The sequence below is a fragment of the Eleutherodactylus coqui genome, chromosome 1 (assembly GCF_035609145.1).
Source record: "Eleutherodactylus coqui strain aEleCoq1 chromosome 1, aEleCoq1.hap1, whole genome shotgun sequence".
NCBI lineage: Eukaryota > Metazoa > Chordata > Amphibia > Anura > Eleutherodactylidae > Eleutherodactylus > Eleutherodactylus coqui.
Genome location: NC_089837.1, coordinates 410,415,943 through 410,443,127, shown reverse-complemented (window position 1 = coordinate 410,443,127; position 27,185 = coordinate 410,415,943). Strand labels below are relative to the sequence as shown.

The 27,185-nt window shown below is 45.7% G+C and overlaps 1 protein-coding gene across 3 annotated transcripts in view; it reads right to left on the bottom strand.

Moving 5' to 3' along the window:
• Window positions 1-27,185, bottom strand: part of RBM26 (RNA binding motif protein 26) — a 75,682-nt gene that overhangs the window by 18,762 nt on the left and 29,735 nt on the right. For 2 of the 3 annotated variants that reach the window (XM_066580768.1, XM_066580784.1), the window contains exons 10-17: window positions 15,035-15,196; window positions 9,891-9,999; window positions 8,284-8,443; window positions 6,410-6,577; window positions 4,423-4,554; window positions 4,216-4,287; window positions 3,920-4,042; window positions 1,288-1,362 (exon numbers count right to left, since the gene is read on the bottom strand). In XM_066580768.1, the coding sequence (XP_066436865.1) occupies window positions 1,288-1,362; window positions 3,920-4,042; window positions 4,216-4,287; window positions 4,423-4,554; window positions 6,410-6,577; window positions 8,284-8,443; window positions 9,891-9,999; window positions 15,035-15,196 (1,001 nt within the window). Of the gene's footprint in view, window positions 1-1,287; window positions 1,363-3,919; window positions 4,043-4,215; window positions 4,288-4,422; window positions 4,555-6,409; window positions 6,578-8,283; window positions 8,444-9,890; window positions 10,000-15,034; window positions 15,199-27,185 lie in introns of all 3 variants that reach the window. The other variant, XM_066580776.1, reaches the window with a different exon arrangement.

The window sequence follows — 27,185 nt, the reverse complement described above, 5'->3', positions numbered from 1 at the left end:
GAAGAACGAGGCTCAGGATGCTCTAAGTCACTGTTCTATTGTCCCATCTAGTTAGAGCGATTCCCAAAAGAGAAGAGGGATTTATTGGGAGAAGGACCCAGGTTGTCTGAGTCCTGGATGCCTGAGGCTCGTATGCCACGTGAAGGATTTTTTTTTAATTTAAAGGCAAATCTCGAGTGTTAAGAACAAATCATCCCATTAAGTCCTAAAAACAAAGTGCCCAAAGCCTTGACCGTAAGATATTATGCAGAGTCTATTTCCCGTACCAGCGAATAAGAGATGTAGTGCATTGGCCGCAACCACACTGTGAACTCATACATGTGGAAGGGGGGACTCGAAGCTTGCAGAAAAAAATGCTAAAGGTGAATAGATCTGAATGTACTCATCAGGCGTACGCCAGCAGTGTATAGTAATAGATGCCCAACTCTAGGAACGAGGCCTGGAAGAGAGGGCATGGAAACAGTAGGGTCACTTCTTCAGAGGCTGTGGTGAGAGACTGCTGGATATGGGGGAACATGCAGGAATCCCAGGTGACCCCATAGCTGTCGGGAAGCAGTGCAGTTAGTGCGATTCTGTTCCACTTTGTCTTTTTGGAGGTGGGAGTGTGTCTGATGCAGCACTGTTCGCCTTCCCCCCCCCCCCCTGTTGGATGTTAGATCAACCCCAATTACCAGCTAGAGGGATAAAAAAGGAAAAACAACAAAAGGGCAGAAGACCTGCAGAGCAGAATGTCTGCCTCCTACAGACACCAAGCTAAAAGGGATTTAGCTTGCAGGAGGGGTATAGTTGGTAGGAGAGACTAACTCTTTCTTAGTGTCCGCCTCCTAGTGGAAAGAGCTATACCCAAGGCACGGATGAGAAAATACATCACCCGGCTCCCTGGCTAGCTTAGTTTATGGTGCTGGAGGGAGGTGACAGGTTCTCTTTAAAGATAGTTAGTTGCAAAGAGTAAAAATGTTTAGGCAGATGAGGGAGACTAGTACTGGTTTAGGGTGACAAGTGTCCATTATTGAATGAAATACATGTTATATGTACATAATGTAGGCAAGGATATTATACCCCCCCCCCCCCCCCTCACATTCCCAAGCTTACCAAAATCTCAAGTCTATGTGTACTTTAATTTTATTTTATTGTTCCAAGGAACCTAAACTACAAGATGAACCTGCTCTGTAAATAATCTGGATGGATAGTACCTCTGCCGTACCTTCTACTTGCTACTAATCTTTAAACAGTGAGAGGGGAACATGGAAGAAAGTACAACCGTTGACAGTATAAGCGTCATTTTACCTTTTGTGTTTCTATGTGTTTTTCCAAAATCTCCTGCTTTTTCTTCCTTACATCTTGTTGAAGTTTTAGTGCTTCCTATTTTAAGTGAAAAGAATGTTCTTTAAATACTCATAAAACATAACATATGGAAATGGTCTAAACTGTATATATAAAAAGGCTTCTCTGAGCTCTGTTTAACCAATTAAGGACACAGCTTGTTTTTTTTCATGCCCGCCTTCCAATAGTGGTAACTTTAATCTTCCAACATTGGCAAACGAGGGCATATTTCATTTGAACGACAAGTTATAATTTTTTTAATGACATAACTGCAGCGGTCTCCAACTTTTTATCTCAGGCAGATATACAAATGATTAGAGTTATGTTGTGATTTGATGAACGGTTATGCCACCCGAGCCTCTAAAAGTGGTTCCATCCTTGGCCTATAAAATGGCTCCAGAGACAATTTGCGTCTAGTGGACCTTGTGTGGAGCTTGTTGACCACTAGACGCCTCTACGACACAATCAAATAGATTTCACCCAGGTATCAGAGTCTGAGAGGGGGGCATTATTGGAATGCAAGAAGCTGGATGGTCGTATTGACGAACTGCCCACCACCTGGGCCGTTCTGACCCGACTCTTAGAAGGTGCTGGGACCAATGGATGTGTGAGGGCATGCACAGAAAGGCAACTGGGCTCAGGATCCCCTCAACAGACTAGTAGTATAGAGGATCATCTGATTGTCCAACAAGCACAAGTTGTCCACCATTGTTACATCCTGTTTCTGTTGGAACCATTTCCAGACACTTGGCTGAAGGACATTTGATCTCACAGCGCCCATTACATGTACTGCCTTTTACACCCTCACCCACCATCGCCTCCGTTTGCAGCGGTGTCATGAACTACACAACTTTATTTCAATGAGAGCTGTGCCTTCAAGTACGAACGCTGGCCACTACACTGGGGTTGAAGCAAGAGCTTCTGCCCCGACCCCGATGTATCCCAGCACTGACAGTGTGCCTGGAAAGCCCCTTTAACCCTGCATTATTTATACTTTATCTGTTTTCCTCTGTTTTTCTGTAATTTGTTGTGCTTTTATGGCAAGTTTTATATATATATATATATTATATATAATTTTCATGCTGCATTCTAGGTACCTATCTTGTACCCATGTGGATATTTCATGTGATGGGAGTGTGCCCTACAATGGATACAACTTCTTCCTTTTGTCAAATGCCATATGTACTCATGATTAGGGCTTGTTAGCCTGAAACACAAACTATGGTTTTCTGTCTGTATCGACACCATATACCATCATGTTTTTATGCTGGATTAAAGAAAGAATTGAACATTTATGCTCTAACTATAATTTTCTTTCATACAGCATATTCCTTCTTCAGTTAGTTGTATTCCTTGAGCGATGTGGATAGTAGGCACAACTGAGGTGTGCAATCTCATTTTTCCTACTTCCCAACACCACCCAATTTTCCTAAAGGGAGCCATACACCTAGTTTAGCTGTCAAACACTTCAGTAGTTAACAGCTATTGCACCCACCACCCGTAAACACACCCATGTTCAGTTCTACCAAACTTGGACTTCTTCTCAGTAGAGAGGAACTAGTAATTAATAGGAAATTATATAGTACCAGTGTTTCTGGTGGCACAATGCCACACAGCTCTGTTACATGCACGTGTCACTCTCTCTCTCTCACACACACACACACACACACACACACACACACACACACACACACACACACACTACTGCTACATGTACATCACATACAGCTCTGCTACACACATTCTTCATACAACAGGGAACAAAAGCAGCACAGCAGAGTCCGGCACACACGGATCACCCCCTGGTCATGTGACCCCCGGACTCCTTTCACACAGGCGACTGATCACATGACTGACATGACAGGTCCGGCAAGCACACGGCTGCTGTAGGTGTTCGTTAGTATTTCATCCACTACCAACCCCCGTGGCCACAGTTGCTATGGAATACTAACGAACACCTACAGCAGCCGTGTGCTTACAGGACCTGTGATTACGTCAGTCATGTGACCAGGAGTGGAGCATGTAACTCACTCACTCGGGATGAGCATCACTATTATGTGATCAGGGGTGGAGCACAACAGTCACTTTATCACAGGTCCTTCACCTGGAGTGAGTTACATGCTCCACACCCCTGATCACATGACTGTGATGTCCTCACATGTCCTTCCTCTCAGTGAGTTATGTATCCCCTACAACCCCCCGCGGCCTCAGTTGCTATGGAATACCAACAGACACCTAGCTGGATAGCAGTCGTGTACTTACAGAACCTGTGATGACATCACAGTCATGTGATCAGGGGCAGACCATGTAACTCACTCAAGGACAGACACGTGGTCGTTAGCATTTTGATAAGCCATTGCCAAGCATCTTTAGCGGTGGCTTATCTCATATGAAAGCAGCAGGCTAGACATGATGAAATTTAACACAGCCAACCTTTCTTTCTCTGACGTCTGCCATTGGAGAGAATCAGGACACCATCATACACATTAGAAGGTCGGCAGCTCTTGCAAAAATCTACACATTTGGCCAATGCCAGCCAACGTGTATGATCCCCTTCATGCTGATGATATATTCAGTTGTACAATCGAACGTTTACCTGTTTCTTTCTGTGTGCATCAGTGCTGTCCACCGCAGTATGATAAGTTACAGATTTCTGGATGGCTTTTAAAGCTTCTGGGTTATAAACAGTTTTTGTTAGTCCTGTAGAAGTGGACAATACCTGCAAATAAGAACATAAAATGCTCCAAACTGTTAATATGATCAATAACAATGGAGCAACTCTCTCCAAAACAAAACCATTACCCAGATAACCCTTTATAGATGTGCCACAGTATATTACTAACATGGAAAACCCACTGCTCATATTTCATAAGGGTGTAAAAAGTTTCTCACCTTTTCATTAGTGGCAGGATTGTGTTTGGTAATAAAACCCAATCTCTCCTTTACTGGAACTTTTGTCACAGCCTGGAAAGAACATGTAAAAAGTAAATTAAACAGAAGTGCTACAGTTTATAAGAGGTCAATACCTTCCCTTTACTATATATACACACACACACAATAGAAAGCACATATACTTTATCACTATGGTGGTGCACATACCTGCAATGCTTCTGTATTAGCACCTTGTGCTTCCACCGGCTCCAGATTACTTGCAGGGACTGGTCCCAAGCGTTCTTTCACAGATTGTTTGATAACTGGCAGATTTGATGGCTGAACATTAAGCTGACCAACCTGAAAAGGCAAGTAAAGCAGAAACATAACTTGTCATCAATGTGACTTGGCTCTACACCATTCCTCAACGGACAGGCGAACAGTAAACTGGAAAGAAAAGAGGTACAAACTCCTGCAGACCAGGGGCTTGGGAACCCCGTTCTAACGATCAGGGCGGACGTCAGCGGCCATATATTTATCACCTATCCTGTAGATTGGTGATACAGGATAGGTGGTAATCCTGTAAAAGGGTTATCCCACAAACAAAGTTTAACAGTTACATTATGATTCTTCCACGCAAATCCAAAGCCATTTTTTTGGTACCTGGAATCGATCTGCTCCATCTGCAGTTTACAAGCTGTCATGCAACCGCACAGCTTTACACAAAACTAAGTGATTTTTTCAAATATTACCATATTAAAGCAACCTGCGATCTCACTAAATTGCTGGAGGTGTAACAGGGAAACAGGACCATGCTGCATATTTGGTGGAACTGCCCTAACATTGCACCCTTTTGGGATATGGTGTTCTCCATATACAAGGAAATGTTCTATTAATCCCACCCTACAGATGGTGGTCTTATTTATGCTACCTGGCTCAGTGACTACCATCAAAAAAGATCTGCTGCGTTTCCAACAGCCGTGCATAGTCATACCTAGACATTGGAAAAACACAAAAGACCTAGACAAGGGTTGAATGGATACAAGATGTTAATGAATTGATGTCCATGAAGGCTTTGGCAGCGGAAGAACAACGGTCGGTAGAAGTTTATACGCATTTGGAGTCCCTGGATACATTTCCAGAGATCCCCGAAAAGTCCGAGATTGATTGGAAATTCATAGGCATTCAATGACGAAGAGTACAGTGGTTATTGAGGAGCGATAAGTCCGCATGGTCGTAGATTCATACCTTTCCCTCTACTCATCCTTATGTTACGTATCAGTCATATCCCATTGGCGTAAGACGTGTGGATGTTTTTTTCTTTTTAACTCCCTGGTAGGACATTTTATTTGGATAAGCGTACTAAGGGCTATGATACATAGGAAAACTTAGAGTTGGGTACTTATCCTGGGCTTACTGAATGGAAGGTGACTGATTGAGATTTAGTAGTCTAATGAGGAACCTATCACCTCTGGAATCTGATCAATGGATTGGGTGCTGAGGTTATATGTGATATGTTAAATGTTGATATTTGAATTAATGATAGACAGAAAATCTGTTTATTTCTGGTTTGTCAAAACAAAAATTCTTTCCAATAAAAAAATGATTAAAGCATAATATAGCAGCCCATTGAAATGTGCAACGTCAATGACTACTGCAGGGACTCAATCAGTGCCAAAACACCAGCAATAGTTGCACAAGCGACAGCCCAGATCATCAGCAGGCGGTGGGAACACTGCGGGGTTGGTGTAATGCGATGAGGGCCAAACTGTTGCCAGGCTGTTTAATTTAGTATCTCCCCCCCTCGTTGTCTCCCCAGCTGTACTTCTGCTATTCTCGCCGTCACCTCTCACATGGACATTCACAGACATCCTTTTCCCACAGAACCTTACTGATGCCTGCAGACATTAAAATGGCTTTACCATGCCCCAGCAGTCTGTAGCACCCATGCGGCTGGTGAACATGGGAAATGTAGCTTCTGTCAGCATCTGGATATGGATCATATCATACAGTGATATATGGGCTCCTGTGCAGTATATTCACAAAGTTCCGCAGCCTCCTCTTGGCTCTCCTCCTCCACCGGTTGCCTTTTATAATGCAGCACAGACACTCCGTCTTCCAAGATTTCTTATTTATATACACGTTGTCTGCGTGAACTATACAATTGTGTTCAATGATCATTACCCGGAAACCGAACAGTTTAGGGCTTTTTTACCTGCGGAGCAGTTGGAGCTTGTATTTGCTGAGCAGGGCCTTCTCTGTGCCAATACATCTTAATAAAGCGGTTATTCAGAACGGCTTCTGTGCTCGAGATGGCTTTCTTGGCTTCAGCATATGTTGCAAACTGAATTAAAGCACCTTCAGGATCGCCTTCATAAGCAACCTGCAAGTAAAGAACAGTAATAAGAAGCAGGTCACAGCTTATATGAGAGCCGTCTAAGTTTTGGGTCATTGACCCGACAATGAATGTCTTCCATATAATAAGGTGAGGTTAGAAACACAAAAGCAACTTCTATTGCAAAGAATCAATTCCTGCGGTACTACTATTAGTGTAAGCAGCAGAGGAAGCCGTCACCTGATGCAGCACCAGAAGTTTGTAATCTACATTTAGGCCCCTTGCAGACGGCTGGGTCGGATCCGACTCGCGCCTCTGCACGGACCAGCACGGCAATCATCTCACCCGCGGCTCCGGCTCTTTAATGTGCCGGCTGCCAGCCAGCTGGCGCATGCGTAGAGTGGAGCCAGGGGCCGGGGAGTGACATTTCTGCGAGCTCCGCACAGAGCATGCCATGATTTGTTTTCCACGCGGACAAATCGCAGCCGTCTGCCTAGGATTGCGTTTTGTAACGCAATCCTATGGCAGCTTCCATGGGCGGAAATTCTGCAGGAAATCCCGCAGCGATATTTCCGCCTGTGTGCAGGGGGCCATAGTTAAATGGGCTGGGGTCTGCTGCTGGTGTCAGCACCTCCTTAAAATCCATGGAAGCTGCACCTGCAGTTACAAGCATTGGCCATAACACAGGGGTCGGAGCAGCAGCTGTCGCTTCGTACTCCTTTACTGTGGCACTGACTGTGTGCCTGATCACTTGATCAAACAGGTTCCTGAGAGGCAGACCCCAGCCAATCAACGTTTAATGACCTATCCTGAGGACAGGTGATCAATAGAATTTCCTAGGAAAACTCCTTTAAAATGTGGATGTATGTTATGTACGTATACAGCACACAGGAGCAGGCCCAAAGACCTCAGTACAGTGACCACATTTCCACCAATTAATCAGCAATTTCCAAATTTTCATTGCCAACTTTGATGCCAATTTGTTTTGGATTTCTGCTCTTGCACACGGCTATTGATTCCCAGTTTAGTACAGATTTGGGGAGCTCGCACGCCACTGAGAAGGAACTCTAGAATCCACCAACACACTGTTCCAGACAAACCTGTTGTGAAAATATGTCTTTCAACTGCAAATAAAGGTGTAAACAAATGTAGGCAAAGGGGAGATCTATAATATATGTGTCCGTCCAATCTGCTTTGGCACTGCAGTTTGTAAAAAAAACAAAAAAAAAAACAACTACTTTTATTAGGCCGGGCTCATACGACCGTACGGTAATACATAGCTTTAAAAAAAAAAAAAGCTGCATTTTACCGGCATACGGAGCTTCGTTCTGTCAGGTTTCTGCATTCATAGGCCTGCGTATGAACAGTGTGTTTTACACAGGCTGTCATGCACGGGCTTCCTGGTTTCTTCTTAACTTTTTTCTCATGTTTTCTAGCAACTTGTAAAAAAATTCTAACCTACACAATGCAATTGTATATGCACTGCGCTCTGAGCAAAGCTATAGAGAACAATAGGCTGTTCAGGTGTAATATGCGGTAAAATAGAACCACCTGCATTCTTTTTTTATGCGCATAATATACGCAAGTGTGAATGAAACAATGAAAAGCAACGTACTTTCATTGACGCCATTCACTGTGTGTTATGCGCGTAATACGCAATTTAAATACGCTGGTGTGAGCCCGGCCTTACCTAAACTGTGGATCCCGATTAGAGAGGTCTGAAGTGAAACTAAAGTATATTAAACATCAACTACCTGGAGATTTACCAGCGTCCCAAATTTACTGAAATGCTCATTCAGTTTACTTATGTTGTTCAGATCCGGAGGGATTCTCCTCAGCTCAAGCTTGGTATTTTCATTTCCAAACACAACTTTCTTCTGGAATCCAGGTGCGTTAATTCTGTTGAAGTTGGGTCTATGAAAACAAAGACTCTGGTTAATAATGCGCTAGGAGTACAGAACAAAATAGAATGCCATAAGGCAATGTTTGCAGGCGTAAATTGTAACTAATACATGGGAATTTCTCCCTCCAGCAGAGCACTGTGTATTCAAGGACATCAAGACCTTCTTTAAAAATCAAAGACCCCTTCCTGCAGCGAAGAGCATGTCTGCAAGCTGGACTTTTTATAAAAACTTTTTTTTTTTTATCATCACTGTCTGGGGGTAGCTTTGAAAAAAATTTAAAAATTAGGATTCTCTCGAATTATTTTTTTAGTTATGGAGTAAAACCTGTGAGTTAGTCAGGTTGTTCCATCAGGATGAGCCCCATTGGAGCAAATGGATATCACAGGGTAGAGGACTTTCATTCTGGCAGATTAAGGTCAGCCATACATAACATGGACAGTTAGTCATCTACTCTGCAGGAGTAATGTTTCATTGCAAACAGGTCTTCTAATAAGAGCTCTGTGGCAATGAAGACAATTGTTTTAACCCTTTGCAATCCAATTTTGGATTCAGGGTTTTCTAGGGGGCCTTCTCTTTCTGCCATTATAGAAAGGCGCCATCTGCTGGCTAGAGCCAGTACTGCAGTATGGGACATGCTGGGGAGGCACCCGACAACAAAGCGCCCAGTAATCTACAGTAAGAATACCCTGCCGGACGTCTTCTGACATCAGAGCTGTACAGCCTTCAGTCAGAATGTCTTCAGACGGCAGACAGTGGATTGGAAGGGGTTAATATAGTATTTAACCCCTCAGTGACTAAGCCTGTTCGCGCCTTAATGCCCAACTAATTTTTGAGATTCTTTTAATTGTCACATTCCAGGAGCCATAACTTTTATCATTATTCCATCATCATAGCTGAATGAGGGGTTGTTTTTTGCGGGACAAGTTGTTTTTTAAAGCCATCCTTTTTGGCTACATATAATGTACTGAATAACTTTTCTTCATTATTTTTCTTAGAGGATAAAAAATTCTGCCATTTGTTTTTTGAATTTTATTTTTACGGTGTTCAGTGTGCAGAATAAATACAGCGATGACATTCTTCTTTGCACAATTCTGGCAACACGAAGTTTCTACAGTTACTTTATGCTTTGCTATTTCTTTTTTAAAGATCTGCTTTTGTGTTGCCTCATTCCAAGAGCCGGAGCATTGTTATTTCTTTCATGGACAGAGCTCTGCGGGGCTTGTTTATTGTGGGATGAACTCTTCATATAAGATTTTGATTTTAAACTGTGTTCACTGTGCAGTATAGATAATATGTTCAATTTTGCAGGGCAGCACAATTACATATTTTTTTTTTTTTAAGTGTAAAAAAGTTACAAAAAAAACCCCTAAACCCCTACAGAAATTAGATATTGGTGTTTTTTTGTTTATCGCTGCAGTCACACATGGCAGTTTACTAATTATCTTCCACCAACTTACTTGTCAAACCAGGGTTTTTTTGGAGGTATCCCAGAGTCTCCAGGGGTAAGATTCCTTTTCCGGGAATCAGAATCCACAACGATTCTCATATTATTGTTGACTGGTTTTTCTTTTTGAGAAAACAAAAAAAGGGGGAAAATGCTTTAATTAATGCATGTGGTGAAAAAAACTAATTACATACCAGGCTGGATGTCTAGCAGAGGATCTCACAGTACTTTGCTGCCCCCTGCTGCCTCTCCACATATTTGCCAATTTCTTTAATCTGGAGATTAGCCTATACATGCATGACTTGAGTGCCAAAAGTGCATACTGTAATGTTCAACTCTAAACGCAAGTGCTCAGACCATTAATATACTATTTTCTCTCTAAGTAGCCATTATCTGGGAGAAAACCTCAGAATAGATGAAGGGTTGTAGTGAATCACAAATATGTAAACGCATGTGCGCAATACAAGGGGGGGAAATGTGCAAATAGGGAAGATGGCTATTGTCCTATCCTCCCTATTTACATACTTCCCAGAGGAGCATGCATGGCCTTATAAGTCTCCTCACTTACCTTCTAAGGATAGATGATAATCCCCCCGACCCATGTCACAAGCCTCTGTAAGCCAAGACTGTCTGTGTATGGATTCTGGCTTGGCTTACAGCTCCCAGTCAGTGTTCTAAGGCTTGTCTTAAAAGTCTGGACTTTTGACTTGTAAGAATGCTGCCTTCCAATAGGTGGCGCTGCAGAGGGATTGTTCAATCTTTCCATTTGCATATTACCCAGAGGAGCATGCATGGCCTTATAAGGATCCTCACTCACCTTCTAGGTGCTCTCCTTAAGCAGAAACTATACCCTTCCTGACATACACGTGGGAAAACTACACAGGATCTGGGCCTGGATTAGGAGGTGTTTCCGCCCATGCTAGGATTTCTTTCTGCTTCCATGACAGCTGAGCTGCAGGTTCTGCTTTGACAATTCATGTACACGGCAGCCATTGCATTATCCAATTGGACACAGACTGGGAACCCCGACAGCTGTTGCACAAAGTGACAGAGCAACAGTAGTATAGCCCGAAGTTCCAACACATTTATTGGGAGCGATGGCTCTCATACTGGCCACTTCCCTGAGCTGTGAAGTTGTGCAACGTCCCTCCCCATCCAAGACGACAGGCATCCGTGGTCAGTACCGACCACTGTGGCGTCAGGAAGGATCACCCTTTGTGAACAAGAGAGGAATCTAGCCACCAATTGAGTGAGAGACGAAGCGTCCAGGGAAGTCGCACTCTCAGATCCAGTGAGTGCGAGCATTTGTCCCATCAAGACAGGGCTGTCCACTGGAGAGGTCGGGCATGAAATTGGCTGAATGGAATTGGCTCAAACAAAGAGACCATTAACCCTAGGACTCTCATACAATGTTGAATGGGGATCAAAGTCCGAATCTCTGATGGTAACATAACATGGCAACTTGTCGTGTCAAAGACCAGGCCCAGAAATTCCAGAGTGGCTGAGTGGGAAGGTCCCTCACTAGGATGTTGTCAAGATAGGGGATAGTGACAATCCCACTGAAGTGTAGAAGGGTCATCACAGCCACCAGAACTTTGTGAACACCCATGGAGCCGAGGCAAACAGGAGAGGGAGAGGCACTGGTAGTGTTCAAACCGAAGAGCGAAATGCAGAAAACGTTCATGTGTCCTGCAGATGGGCACATGGAGGTATACGCCCTTCATGTCGATGGACGCCAGGAATTCGCCTTGTTCCACGGATGTGATGACCGACTTTAGAGACTCCATGTATAAATGCCTGATTTTCACATATCGATTCAGTTTCTTCAAGTCTAGAATGGGGCAGACGGACCAATCTTTCTGGGGAAGAACGAAAAAGGTTTTAATAAAAACCTGTTAGACGCTCTGCAAATGGAGCCAGGACGATTACAGTCTGGGTGAGTAGCTGGCATATCGCTTGATTCAAATCGTTGATCCGTGAAGGAAACGTCGGAAGTCTGGTCCTGAAGTAATGGACCGAAGAGCTTGGAAGCCTACGAATAGGAACGCCAGGAGGATCGGGGTCTGAAGAAAGGTTTCTTCCTGTGATCCCAAACGGTTTTCTTGTTATGCGGACTAGAGTGCCTCTTCTGTGGAGACCTTGTTTGGCTAGACCTGTTCTGAGGTGGGTGGGAGCTCTTACCACTTGTGGCTTCCGAAATCATTTTATCTAGCTGAACGCTGAAGAGGCAGGAACCTACAAAAGGGAAGTCCATTTACAGACCTTTTAGATGCTGCAACAGCGTCCCAGGATTTCCGACACAAGGTGCTTTTGTGTTGCAATGGAGGCCACTGAAGCCCGAGCCACTAGTCTGGCTGCATCCAGGGGTAAGAACTGGAGAGAATGCCACGGCGCAATTGCTTGGGTTACTCAGATGCAGTCCTGCTGACCCAGCAAAGAGAGGTCGTAGGGTTGAACCTACTGCCTCAAAAGAGGTTCTGGCCAGTGATTCTAGTTTCTTATTGCAGACGTCCGCCGTAGACAAAGGGGGGCGTTCTGCCGAGTGTGACACTGTAGGGTCTACCTATGGAGATGATGTCCATTTCTTCATGGACTCCTCCGAAAAGGAGTACATAACATTTAGGCGCTTGGGTGTGGATGCTTGCACATGCAGAGTGTCCATCACAGTTATCCAACTATCAACTAAAGAGGAAAGTTTGGACAATTGTTCCACGTCCAGATCTGAATTAGATGGAGGCTTAGACACCTGGCTTCTGAGCGAGGGTCAGCCCTGGGGGAAAGCTCATAGCGCATGCGAGTAGTGCGCTGATTCTGGTTCAGCGGCCGACCGGGTTGTAGCTGTGATGGGGCCAGTAGGCAGATCGCTGGAGGCCTGTTTCGATGGGAGACAATCAGTGCAGAGCAGTTCAGACTACCTGTATTATAAAATTAGTACGTCCACAAAAGCATACAAAATGCGTGACTCTGGCTGCAGCCTGTCTGGAGGATTCTGCCATGAGGTCAGACTAGGTGCTAGGGTCTAATGTGCTTGCTGCTATGGGTGCTGCAGAAGTGGAAAGGGTAGAGACGCTAACTGCCAGGCAGAGCTTACCCTGTCCTCTGCTGGTGGTCCCAGTCCTCACTGCTGTGAGCAGAAGTACCACAGGTCTCAGTCGAGGAGAGAGAGGATGCTGAGATCAGGAGGGAAGAGGAAAAGGACCTGAGGGCGGGCTTTACCCCTGGGAAGTGCGGAAACCAATGGGAGTGCAGGAAAAAGGACAGCTAGAGCAGTAATTGGAGGATTTTCCAGGAAGTACCACCTCTCTGCATGGGCACCCTGATAGGCTGAAGAGAGCCTGTGAGCCCACCCCTACAAGTGTAGTCACCAATGGAGAGACTACAGTAATAGTCCGCCTCCTAAGCTCCTAAAAGCTGCTTTGTACCATCACCATTAGTGGGCAGCCACTTTTGCACAGTAAAAAGTTTTTTTCTTCCCTTTTTAATTTGATATTTTTATGTTTTTAGCTTTGTCAAAGTCCTTATAAGGCACTTCTGTACTGCATTATATTATCTTCTAACTTTATCACAAAGCCACGGCAGACCCGGTGGCCATTGTCAGGCGTCAGCACTCAGCGGCTACAGATGGCACATACTCCGCTCCTGAACCCGCGCCATCTACATGCATTTACATGTACAGCAATTGGTGTGAGCCCCTTCCCTCTCATGACATACATGTATACCATTGGGCAGGAAATGGTTAAAACCAAAAAACGTATTACTCCCCTTCCCCATCTTCTCTCCACTCCGACGCACATGCATGTCTGGTAACGCACGGGTCTCTGCATGCTGGTCTCCAACAATGGCGCATTATATAGACAGTCAAGCTGTCATTGCTGCAGGCCACCAGAGATCAGCAAGTCTCCGCAGAAGATCAGGTAAAAGATAGAGAAGACAAGATTATAAAACCAATCCACAGCGGCAAACCTGCACCATAGTGGGGAGGACTTACTGTGGAAAATCCAGATGGATCTTACAGAGCAAATCCGCCTCATGTGAACACACACTTAAACATGCTCTTAAAACAGTTTTGAGAAGGAGACCTTCTGTGTTTGTTATTCACAGCTCAATATCTGCCTGCTGTCAGTGAATGGAGAGATTTTTCACATCCAGAGCCTTAAAGCCTGACCGACCAAGTCCAGCTGTACAAGTGCAGCTGCCTAATGGGAACCATCCCTGCCTCTCAAGGTGGGTTTTCAGAACCTGAAGGAAATTAGTGAATGTTTCTGCTCCCTGACAGTAAGCCAAGGCCTTAGCAATATTAGGGAATTGAATGAAAGTACAATTAAAAGCTACATAGCAGTCTTTCAATATAAAGCTGGGAAATCCCTGAAAGCCTCCCTCACACAGGCGTTCGGCAAAACGCCACAGCTCCCTGCGGTCGACAGCTGGGTTTAGAAAACGTCATTGAGGAGGTGTGCTAAACGCCGAAAAAACAGAACAGACTCCACTCGGAAATCGCGGCAAAGTGCCACAATCAAGGATCTGTCTGAGATAATCCATTGAAAACAATGGGAGAGTTTTACCGCGATTAGCGTAGCGCTGAAAACACTGCATTAATCGCTGAAAAAAGCACCTGTGTGCGTGAGGCCCAAGGCCTGAGCTAGCTGCTGGATGCCCAATACTCTTATTAGTAAAGGGTTATCTTCATGACACAAACCCTTTAAAAACGCACTTTAAATGGCAGCTCCTATTTAAGTGTCAAAACAATATAAGACACCACTTACTAGATGCCATCAATATGGTTAGTTCATTGATTTTATTATTTCCACAGATCTTGCAGCTTAAGTGAGCCGCACAGCACATTTCTCATAACAAACTAGCAAAATAAGTACCCAAAATGCCCTTAATTAGGCTGTTAGATTAGCTAAATGATGCCTATAGACAACCAAATGGTACATTATGATGAGGCTGTCCGAATGCGATAGGGTCGTCTTGAAGACACGTTTATACGACATCTGCAGTGTATAAAGATGTGCAGCACAGATCCCAGAAGATCAGTAGAAATAGGCAAAGCCGAAAAACTAGACTGATTACCTTCCGTTAAGCAGCACAGCAAGTTAAGTCTAGAAGAAACACCACGCCATTCTCTAGAGTAAAGAGAACTAATGTGGCCAGTACCTCTTGGGGGTAAATCCATATCGCCAGAAGTCAGGCCTATCAAATTCGGCCTTTGGGCATGCACGCGATGTCTGTACATGGGGCGTGAAGTACTGGTCAAGCTGGGAGCTTCTGGATTGTAGCCATCAGAATCATATGTTTCTGGGAACAGAGGAATAGGCCCTGCAACACAACAAAGAGAGAGAAGGTTAATTATCAATAAATGGAAGTACAGGAGACCCCCATGAAATAAGGATGATAGAACGCGGTTTACACCAATCACGTCAAGCCTAGGACATATGGATGTAGTTATGACCATGACCTATAGAAAGAAAAATCCTGGTTGTCAGAAATGCAGTAACAATCTAGGCTTTAGTATACAGAAGTTACACACATCAACAGTCAAGACAGCGGACTTGTGAACATCAGGCTTCCACAATTAAGACAAGGTTCTGCTCATATAGAAAGTTTTTTTTTTTTTTTTGTTATTTACCATACAATCATCTTCTCGGATGTTCATTAGGGGGGACACAGCGAAGACCTTGGATGTGAACCTAGGAGGTGGTCACTAAAGTCTCATATCCATGGGCAGATCAGATTCCGGATGCAGATTTCTGCAGAAACCATTTGCGGGAGATGGCGGATGTAATGGTTTTTTCACATGGATGCACTGCAGATCATCCACGCAGAAAAAAAATCTGCAACCCCACCTCCCTAATCAATTTTAACCTTCAAATCCGCAGTGCATCCACAGTTGTATTTGCGGATTCACTGCGGATCGTCCACACCCATTGACTTCTATTAAGCCGGTCTGCACTGAAATGGAGCATGCTGCGATTTATTTTCCGGCACCAAACGGTCCACAAATCAAATGCACATGCTTAAATTCAGTTGCGGGTGCCAAAGCTTCCCTACGGGCACTTTGAATTGATTTTGCAAATTAAATCCACCCGTGGACAATGGGCCTAAGCAAAGGAAGAGCTGATGACTCCTACCAGCTACTCTAAATCAGTTTGTACTCAGGCAGGAGAGGAAAAGCCCAAAGGTTAATTGAATACATAAAACAAAACAACGGAACAAAGAAAAGGGGAATATAGGAACGGATTAACAGGCGGTCCCGCCAATATACAATGAGTGGGTGCTGTGTCCCCCAATGAACATCCGAGAAAAGGATTTTAGGGTAATAACGCCTGTTTTCTCAGCTGTGTCATTGGGGGACACAGCGAAGACCTTGGGACGTGCAAACAGTCCCTAGGGGTGGGCAAAATTTTATGATGCGAAGAGGGTACTGCAGCCGACCAAGAGCAACATCAGAAGATGCAAAAGTAAAACTTTATGAATGTATGAAGCGAAGACCATGTCGCAGACTTGCTAATCTGGAGAACAGAAGCGCTGTGGTACACCGCCCAGGATGCATCCCCCATGGGTGTGGAGTGAGCAGTTAAAGGGGTTGTCTCGCGGCAGCAAGTGGGGTTATACACTTCTGTATGGCCATATTAATGCACTTTGTAATGTACATCGTGCATTAAATATGAGCCATACAGAAGTTATTCACTTACCTGCTCCGTTGCTGGCGTCCCCGTCTCCATGGCTCCGTCTAATTTCGCTGGCTTCTTGCTTTTTTAGACGCACTTGCGCTGTGCGGTCTTCTGCCTGGTGAATGGGGCCGCTCATGCCGGAGAGCTGGTCACCGCGTTGTCATCATAGCTCCGCCTCCGTCACGTGGTGCCGATCAGCCAATGAGGTGGCTGTATCGGCAGTGGAACGCGGAAGACAGAAGAAACAACTCCACCGTGCACCATGGGAAGACCCGCAGTGCACCGTGGGAGAAGACCAGCGGCGCCATCTTTAAAAGAAGAAAAGAAGAAGCTGCAGAACGCTGATGCAGATAAGTGCAATGTGCTTGTTAAAAACTAACACATGCTTTCTTTTTCACAGGGCATAATGCAGGGGTCCATTTAAAAAAAAAAAAAAACAAACGCTTTCGGCGAGACAACACCTTTAACCGTACGGGTACAGTCCTGTGCTTGGCGTGTGTTACTCCCTGAAGAATAGGACACACTGCGGATTTGGAAGCCAGGGGTGTTTGTAATATACATCGTGCATTAAATATTGGCCATACAGAAGTTATACATGTGCAGAAGACCTGTGCGGCGCGAGCACGCCGGAGCGGGACAGAAGAGGGCAGACAGCGCAAGCGCGTCTAATCCAGGCAGAAGGCGGTTTTGGTTGGCGCCATGGAGACGGGGACGCCCACACCGGAGGGGGTAAGTGTATAACTTCTGTATGGCCAATATTTAATGCACGATGTATATTACAAAGTGCATTAATATGGCCATACAGAAGTGTATAACCCCACTTGCTTTCGCAGGACAACCCCTTTAAGGCTCAAACCCATATCCATGCCTGATTGGAGGAAGGAAAGGATTCTGGGAACAGAAAAATGCATAGGTTGAAGATAATGCTGCTCACATTTGAAGAATGCCTTCCAGACCCTATGGTAGATGTGAGAAGAATGTGGTTTCCCGCCCCGGGTATAGTTTGGACAACGGGGTCCCTGCGCGTTCAAGACGGTGTGTGGATTCAACAGCCAAGCCGTCAAACCTATACAAATGCGGGTGAAAAGCTGGCCCTGCCCAGAAACCTGGAGGTGGGACTGATCGCTAGTTTCAAGAACCTATCAGAGGCAAGCGCATTCACAATGCAAATGCAAAGGGAAAGCCCTTCCCTCATGACTCATCGAGGACAGGCTGTAAGGAGAGGCGGTTGAAAAAAAACACGGGCTAACCGTCACAGGAAGTTGACCGAAAGAGCTCGGGCCACAGAAGCAGACACTGCACCAACGAAGTTCGTTGTGTGGTTGCTGTGACCAGAAGCAATCGAAACTCCCCAGAAACAAAGGCACAGCCCGGGAAAGGACACCGCCAGGGGGAATGACCACTCCCATCGCAAGCGGGAATCTACACAAGGGAGATGGTTGCACATAGAGTGGGAGCCAGGGAAGGGGGATGGGAAAAGTCCTCATACATACATTACCTGGTGGGGAAGGGCCGGATACCGTGGCATCAAAATCCAGCCTGATATTTCAGTTTCTTGTTTCCCTTTGGTGTGAGAGAGCCCAGGGATCTAAGAGAAAAGACCTTCGCTGGTGGGTCACAAAAGTGTTAGGGCTTCTCTGTTGCAACCTTGCATTTATGAAGCAGGGAAGTAGCAGGGAAGTTTGTGGACTCAGATGCCAAGAAACTCCAGGATCTTGAAGACCTGCAGCAGGATGGTCTGTCTCCTATGGACACTAAGCTAAAAACTGATTTAGCTGAATGGCTACAGGATGGGTATAGCTGGTAGGAGTCAACTCTTCCTTTACTTAGTGTCTGCCTCCTAGTGGCAAGAGTTATAGACAAGGTCTTCACTGTGTCCCCCAATGAAACAGCTGACAAAAGCATGATTTTTGTTTCTTACATGATCCATGACAGATTTTTCAGTGGATGGAATAGTATAAATGGAAGACAGGAAAATGCCTCTACAGCACCAACCAAGTAATGACACTTTGGCTGCTGCTAGTTGTGCGTTTGAACATGTTAGGGCTTATGTCCACAGGCATATGCGTAAAACAGGGCGGGTCTCCCACGTCGCTTTACACATATGGAGGACTTTTGCTCTGCCATCAGAGAACACATATCAGCTTGGTATGCACTGTGCATGTTTGAGAATATGGCGTCACGGACATGCACAATGATTTTATTTTTCAAATTCCCCACTCTGTTCAGAGCAGGGATGCATTTCAAAACGCTGCCCTCTCGCAATGCCGCATAGGGGCACCGTTTCGATAAGGAGCCAATAGCAGGGCGCTGTACCATACGCAGAAAAAGTGCGCATGCTGTGATTTATTTCTTTGCTGTATGGAAATGCTATCTACACATGGTGGTGTACACTGAGGAATGAAAGCCCATCGACTGTCATTGCCTCCATTCACCGCGTATTACACAAGCGTGATACGCAGTGAATGGAGGCACTGAAAGTCAATGGACTTTCATTCCTCCATGTACACCAGTGTGTGGACACTGCGTGTTGATATGCACGTGAAAATAAATTACGGTAAGCTCTATTTTACCGCATAATACATGCACATAGCCCCAATTGAACTCTATAGATGCATGTGCTTAAGCAGAGCTTACGCAACCTATTGCGTAAGCCTTGCGTGCGAAACGCCTGTTGCCTAGTAAAAGGCTAATTAATCACTGTACATGCTCATTTCTCTGCCTGTGTTTTTTTCACGCACGTAAGAAAGGACACGGATTACTTACCGGTAGTCCCTTTTCCAGGAGTCATCACGACGGCCCCATTACATATGGAGGTTGCCCTCTGACCCAGGTAGGGACAGGAAGAGTTTAAAAGCACCTCCCTTTCCACCCATGCTTCAGTGACTTATAAATCATTACGGTGGACAATGTTTACTAAACCAAATTTTACCTTTATTCGGTCATATTTACATTTGAAGAACATAAATTATTCTTAAAGGGGAGGGAACTATGGGCCGTCGTGATGACTCCTGGAAAAGGGACTACCGGTAAGTAATCCGTGTCCTTCCAGAGCGTCATCCCGACGGCCCCATTACATATGGAGTATACCAAATTATACGTGGCCCTAGGGTGGGACTACTGCCTGAAGGACTTTACGTCCGTAACTCAGGTCTTTGTCCGACTGGACGTTAACCCTGTAATGTCGGGTAAATGTATGTATACTCGACCAGGTCGCCGCCTTGCAGATCTGCTCGGCAGACGCCTGGCCTTTTTCTGCCCAAGAGGAGGAAAGAGAGCGAGTGGAGTGAGCTCTAATTTTTCCCGGAGGGTCGAGACCCCTGGCTTTATATGCCTCTTGGATGGCGGTCTTGATCCACCTCGCGATGGTGCTCTTAGTTGCCGTCTTTCCTTTTGCCGGCCCCTGAAATTGAATGAAGAGGTTATTATTTTTACGGAAAGAGCGGGTGGCCTCTAGGTACGCTAGAACAGCTCTCCTAACGTCTAGGTTATGAAATTCTCTCTCTTTCTCGTTACGGGGATTTTGACAGAAGGAGGGCAGAGTGATCGTCTGCTCCCTATGAAATTTTGACACTACCTTCGGAAGGAAGGCTGGGTCTAGTTTGAAGGTAATCCTGTCGTCTTGTATTACCATGTATGGTTCAATACATTGTAATGCTTGCAATTCCCCTATTCTCCGAGCCGATGTTATGGCAACTAAAAGGGTAACTTTTAGTGTGAGCAGCCTCAAGGAGAGTTGTGAGAGGGGTTCGAAGGGGGATTGGCAAAAGCTAGTTAAGACTATATTTAGGTCCCAGGTAGGAAAGGTTTCTCTAACAAAGGGTCGAAGCCGTTCTGCCCCTTTGAGAAACCTACGCACCCAGCGGTGTTCTGCCAAGGGAAAATCTAGATAGGACCCTAGTGCTGCTGTATGGACTTTAAGGGTTCTAGGACTAAGGCCTTTTTCTAGGCCTGCCTGCAAAAATTCCAGGATTACGGGAATGTCAATTCCTGGGATTTTCCCTGGCTCTATTTTACAGAACTCTGTGAATTTTTTCCATATCCTATCGTAGATGGCTATCGTGATAGGTTTACGGCTTTTTGTTAGGGTAGTAATTACATTATGGGAGAGTCCCTTCCCACGCAGTATCATGCTTTCAGCATCCATGCTGCTAGCTTCAATTTCTCGACCCCTGGGTATGTTAGTGGGCCCTGGAGGAGAAGATCTTCTACGGCTGGTAGTAGGAATGGACCCTGGATCGCCAAGGCTTTTAGCAGGGGATACCAGGGCCTTTTGTCCCACATAGGGGCAACTAGTATGACTGACGCCCGGCTGGTTTGGATTTTCCTGAGGGTGCGGGGGATCAGTGGGAAGGGAGGAAAGGCGTAGGCTAGGTCCATGTCCCAGCTTTGGGACAGGGCGTCTACCCCGCGTGGATTGTCTCTGGGGTTCAGCGAGTAAAAGTCCTGGCACTTTGAATTTCTCTTCGTGGCGAACAGGTCTATCTGCGGTTCTCCCCACTGGCAGATTAGTTGGTCGAAGACTCGCTGATTCAGTCCCCATTCTCCTGGATGGATGCTCTGTCTGCTCAGGAAGTCGGCAGCGACGTTTGTGGACCCTTTTAAGTGGATCGCTGAGAGGGACAGCACGTTGGATTCCGCCCAGCGGAGTATCTCTGTTGCCAGTCGTTGCAGGTGCGGGTGTCGCGTTCCCCCCTGGTGACGAACAAATGACAGAGCTGTCATATTATCGGTTAGGATTTTGACATGCCTTCCTTTTATAAGGGGTTCTGCCGCCTGAAGGGCTTCCCAGATTGCCCTTAGTTCTCTGAAATTGGATGAGCGTTTAGCTACTTGGGGGTCCCAAATCCCCTGTAGATTTTGGTCGGCTACTTGGGCTCCCCATCCCGTTTTGCTGGCATCTGTTGTGATGGGTACGGTAGATTCTTGTGACCAAGAGGTACCTTTGCTTAGGTTCCTCTGTGAGGTCCACCAGCGTAGGGACTCTTTGACTCGGACGGACAGGCTCACCTTCTTATCCAGGGATGTCTGCCGTTTGTCCCAGTTGGCAAGGATAAATCCTTGTAATTGCCGGGTATGGGCCTGTGCCCATGGGACTATCTGAATGCAAGCCGTCAGGATGCCCAGCACCTTCATTGTTTCTCTAATGGAAACCGCCGTAGCCTGACAGAAGGATTTTACTCTTTGGGTGAGGTCTTCCTTCCTAGATGATGGAAGCCGGGATTCCTGGATGTGGGAGTCTAGTAATACTCCCAGGTACACCTTTTGTGTACCAGGGTTCAAGTCGGACTTCTGCTTGTTAACTATCCACCCTAAACTGTTTAGGGTGGATAAGACCATGGATAGGTCTATACGCATGGTCTTCTCCGTCCTTGACACCAACAAAAAGTCATCCAGATACGGAAATATGCGGATCTGATTCCGCCTGAAGTAGGCTACCATCTCTATAACGATTTTCGTGAATACCCGAGGGGCGGTGGAGATTCCGAATGGAAGGGCCGTGAATTGGTAATGTTGGATCTTGTCTCCCTCCCGCAGAGCAAACCTCAGGTACTTGTGATGGGCTGCCGTTATTGGGACATGGTAATATGCATCTTTAAGATCTATGGTGCACATTACACTATCTCGATCTATTAGTGGGACGATGGATCTTACTGTTTCCATCTTGAATTTTTTGTACGAGATAAATTGATTTAGGGCTTTAAGATTAAATATAGTCCTAATGGAACCATTCGGTTTTTTTATTAGAAATAGGGGGGAATAGAATCCCTCACCCCTTTCGTAATCGGGGACTTGTGTAATGACCCCTAGGTCCTTAAGTTCCTGAACGCCTTTTATGAGGTTCCCTTGTTCCTGTAGGGACCCCGGGGAGGTTATAAGGAATCTCCTAGGGGGTAGCGAGTGGAATTCAATTTGGTACCCTGCTTCGATTATTCGGAGTACCCAGGGGTTAGACGTTACCCCTTGCCACTGGCTTAGATAGCCCGCTAATCTACCCCCTGTTTGTTCAGGGGAGGGTTGGACTTCCTTACCCCGACCTCCCTTGGGGTACGACCATCTTCCAGTCTTCCCTTTCCCTTTAACTTCGGGAGGAGGCTGGCGCATCCTCTTCGGGAAGGATGGTTTCCTGAAAGGTTGTCTGTCAGGCAGGGTTTTACTCTTGTCGCCGACTTTTTCCAGGATTTTGTCCAGGACGGGCCCAAACATATATTCCCCTTGGAAGGGGATGGCGCAGAGCTTATTTTTGGATGTAATGTCTGCGGCCCAAGTCTTCAGCCATAGTGCCCTTCTCGCTGAGTTGCTGAGGACTCCGGTTTTTGCCCCGTATCTTACCGTTTCCGCTGATGCGTCAGCCAGGAAGGCGGTAGCCATTTTTAAGAGGGGGAGACAGCTGGCCAACTCCTCTCTGGGGGCCCGATCCTTTATGGAGGCTTCTAGCCTGTTTAGCCAGAGCGCCATGGATCTAGCCACTGAGGTTGAGGCTATGTTAGCCTCGATGGTGAGGGATGTTGCCTCCCAGGCTTTCTTCATTAATCCGTCGATTTTTTTATCCATCGGATCGGATAGCTGGGAGGTGTCCTCGAAGGGCAAGAGGGTCTTCTTGGCCACTTTTGCGATCTGGATGTCCACCTTGGGGGTTTCCCTGTACAGGCGGACGTCCTCGGTAGCGAATGCGAGCCGGTTTCGGATCTCTTTTGGAACAGTGATCCTTTTTTCCGGTTCCTGCCATTCATCTGTGATCACTTGCTGCAGCGTCTGGTTGACTGGGAACATGATCTTTCTTCTAGATCGGAGGCCGCCAAACATCTCATCCTGGATTGTTCTCGGCGGGTTATCTTCCTCAATTTGCATTGTTTCCCTCACCGCCTTGATGAGGTGCGCAATGTCGCTTGATGAGAAGTAATATTTCTTCTCGTCTTCTATGGGAACTGGTGGGTCCTCTAATTCCCCTTCGGACAGGAGCTCCAGCGATTCACCGGAGATCGAACTCGCCGACTCGGTCTGTCTAGGTCTTTTAGGGACCCGTGACGGACCTGGCTGGGCCTGGGGAAGGGACGCCATGGAAGCCTGCAGCTCTTCCCTTATCATGCAGCGGATATCGGATTTGAATGCTGCTTTCTCCTCTGCGAGAATTTTCCCCGTGCATCTGTGAAGGCAGAGCAATTCACTGTTATAGCAGTGCAAGCGTTGGATTCAGGAGCATTACTTGCGGTAATACACTCACTCCTCGCATAGGGGTTTTTTATAGCTCTCCTCGAGCCTTTTGTTGCAGAGGACGCATTTTTTCGATTTTTTCCTCGGGTCCATTTTCTTTGGACCCTCCTTATCCATCTACCCATGAAAGTGGGGGAGAGGGGAGACAAGAAAGGGAACATATATGCATCCGCTGTACAAGTGACCATTTGCGCATGTTTTGGCGTATAGCCTACTTACAGTTGGTAGGGTGTCAATCTCTCCCTCACGTGCTGAGCTGTCGCGGGTAGACATACTCACATACACTTGTCTGGCAGTCAGCAGGAACCTCCATGGAGTTTAGCCTGCTTTTATGGGGAGGATTTTCAAATTTGGCGCCATTTCCGGGTTTTCGCCGGTAGCCACGCCCCCTACGTTGTGCGCGTGACGTCACCACGCCGGATGACGTCACCGCTATGCGCCCGAGGTCCAGGGAGGCCGCCGCTGCCGTTCCCCTGCCAGGAGGAACTATCCCATCACAGCAGCGGCGGCCCGAACATGCGATCCGCGCGAGGGAGACCAGCGCTACTGGGCGACTGACGGCTCCGTCGGCAGCGCAGGTCGGGGATGCAGGGACTCTTGAGTGTGCGGCCCCGACCTCTACCCCTCCAGGGGGGCCGCACAGCGTGCGGTAAGTATTTCTTTGCGGTAAGTCTTCTTGCCTCCGCAGCTTCCTATCTCCTGCAGCTCTGGAGCTGCTCCTCTGTCCCACCGTAGGGACAGGAAGACACTGAAGCATGGGTGGAAAGGGAGGTGCTTTTAAACTCTTCCTGTCCCTACCTGGGTCAGAGGGCAACCTCCATATGTAATGGGGCCGTCGGGATGACGCTCTGGAAACATAGTTACATACACAACCATACCTGTGCAAAAAGACGCATACACACTCAGAAGCAGGGAAATATGCAGTCATTGATATGCAGCGTTTTACGCATGCGCCCGCGGACGTGAGCCCTTGGCTGGAGCACCAGCACTGTACTTAGTGGTAATTTTCTTATTCCCCTCTGACCCTTTTTGTTGACGAGTTGTTTACATCGCTAAGATCCCCTTTTTATGGATGTTCTTCCTTTGTCTCACCATTCTCTGTGGTGTTGGATGTATACAAAGTTGGCAGTGTAATACTGGGCCCGGCCGGTCTAGCACCGATGACCAGGCCTTGCTTAAAGTTGCTTAGATCATTTAATTTCCTATTCTAATGTGAATTCACGCTAACACACATCCACGGAAAACTAGATTTTATGTTGCACTCCGGGGTCAGATATCAAATTTCCTTATAGGGAAGCTCCAATCACGAACAGGCAAGTGTCTCTAATACAGTGGCCATTCAGTATGCATTAACCCCTTAATGACATGGCCTATTTTGGCGTTGAGGACCAAACAATGTTTGGTAGATTTTCATCTCCATTTTTCAAAAGCCAGAACTTTATATTTCCGTTGATGCGGCCGTATAAGGGCTTGTTTTTTGCGTAGCGAACTGTAGTTTTTATAGGTGCCATTTTTGGGTACATAGACTAGATTGTAGAACTTTTATTATTTATTTTTATGATCGTAGGGAGAGAAAACGCATCAATTCTGCCATAGATTTTTTTTTTTTTAAGTGTTATTATGCAGCATAAAGGACAACATGTGTTTTTCTGCGGGCCGGTACGGTTACAACGATACCAAAATTCTTACTTTTTTAGGTTTTACCACTTTTCTGTAATAAAAACCCTTTTCTTGGAAACTTTTTTCCCCTAAATCGCTGCATTCAAAGTCCTATAACTTTATTTTTCCATGGACGGAGCTCTGTGAGGGATTATTTATTGTGAGATTTTTTCGATCACTTTTATTGTGTTTTTTGGGAGGCAAAATGCTAAAAATGAGCATTTTGTCTCAGTTTTTTAGTGTTTTTTTACGCTTTTTGCCGTGCAGGATAAAAAGCATGCTCGATTTAATGTACAGGTCTTTACGCACATGACGATACCAGATATGCATTTGTTGGGTTTTTTATGCCAATATGAGAAAAAGCATAAAAAGGGTGTTTACATTTTTAATTTTTGTACATTTAGATTTTTTTTTTACACCATCTGTGTCCCTCTTATCCTAGCGATCATTGGTGGCATAGTGTAAGGCTTTGCAGGACTTCTCTCCTGCAATGCCTTATCTCTTATCAGCGATCAAAGGCTCTGGCAATACAGGACGCCGGTATCTGGTGTCCTGTTGCCATAGCAACTGGCCGGGCTCTCTGCGATCACATCGCAAGAGCCTACTTAGATCGTGGCAGGGAAGGGGTTAACAGCAGGGGGCGCATCTCCGATGCACCCCCGCTGTTGCAGCGAGAAGCCGGCTATCAGTGACAGCTGGCTCCCACTGCCGGATGGCGCGAGATCTGTCATGATCTCGCGCTATTCCTATGACGTAAGGTACGTCATTTTGCAGGAGGTACCCCACTCCCATGAAGTACCCTCACGTCATGCCGAGGGAAGGGGTTAAATATGCATTCGCACTTTTTTACACTAATGTCAAAGTAGATCACAATATGGTTTATCATAACTAATGTTATTACTTTCTATTTGTACAACATTACACTCCATCTCCTTCCATATGACGATAACAGTCAAGAACACGACATCCGCTCTGCAACTCATTGTTAATTTAAACCCATAAAGTGTCCTACTGAACTACTGGAGATGTATGAAAACTGGAGTAGTTACCTATGGCAACCAATCACATTTCACCTCTTATTTTTCAGATATCCTATAGAAAAAGCAAGCATTTACCTGGTTGCCGTGGGCAACTACTCCACTTTTCCTTTGCACCAGTTTTGATGCAACCTTTCTATTGCTTCCACTGATATGTTACACTGGAGTTTCCAAATAGGGCGTTTAAATCTTCAAAGTGGAACATTACTTCAATTAACCCCTTAAGGACATGGCCTATTTTGGGCTTAAGGACGCAACGATTTTTGGCGGATTTTCATCTCCATTTTCCAAAAGCCATAACTTTATTTTTCCGTCGATACGGCCGTATAAGGGCTTGTTTTTTGTGTGGCAAACTGTAGTTTTTATCGGTGCCATTTTTAGGTAAATAGACTATATTGTAAAATTTTTAGCTTTTTTTATGACCGCAGGGAGAGAAAACGCACCAATTCTGCCATAGATTTTTGTAGTTTTTACAGCATTAATCATGCAGCATAAATGACAATACATTACTTCTGCGGTTCAGAACGATTACGATGCCAACATTCTTATTTTTTTTTTAAGGTTTTTCCACTTTTCTGCAATAAAAACCCTTTTTTAGAATTTTTTTTTTCAAAGTCCTATAACTAATTTTTCTATGGACGGAGCTCTGTGGGGGCTTATTTTTTGCTACACAAGCTGTAATTTTTATTGGTACCATTTTGGGGTACATACGGCTTTTTTGAT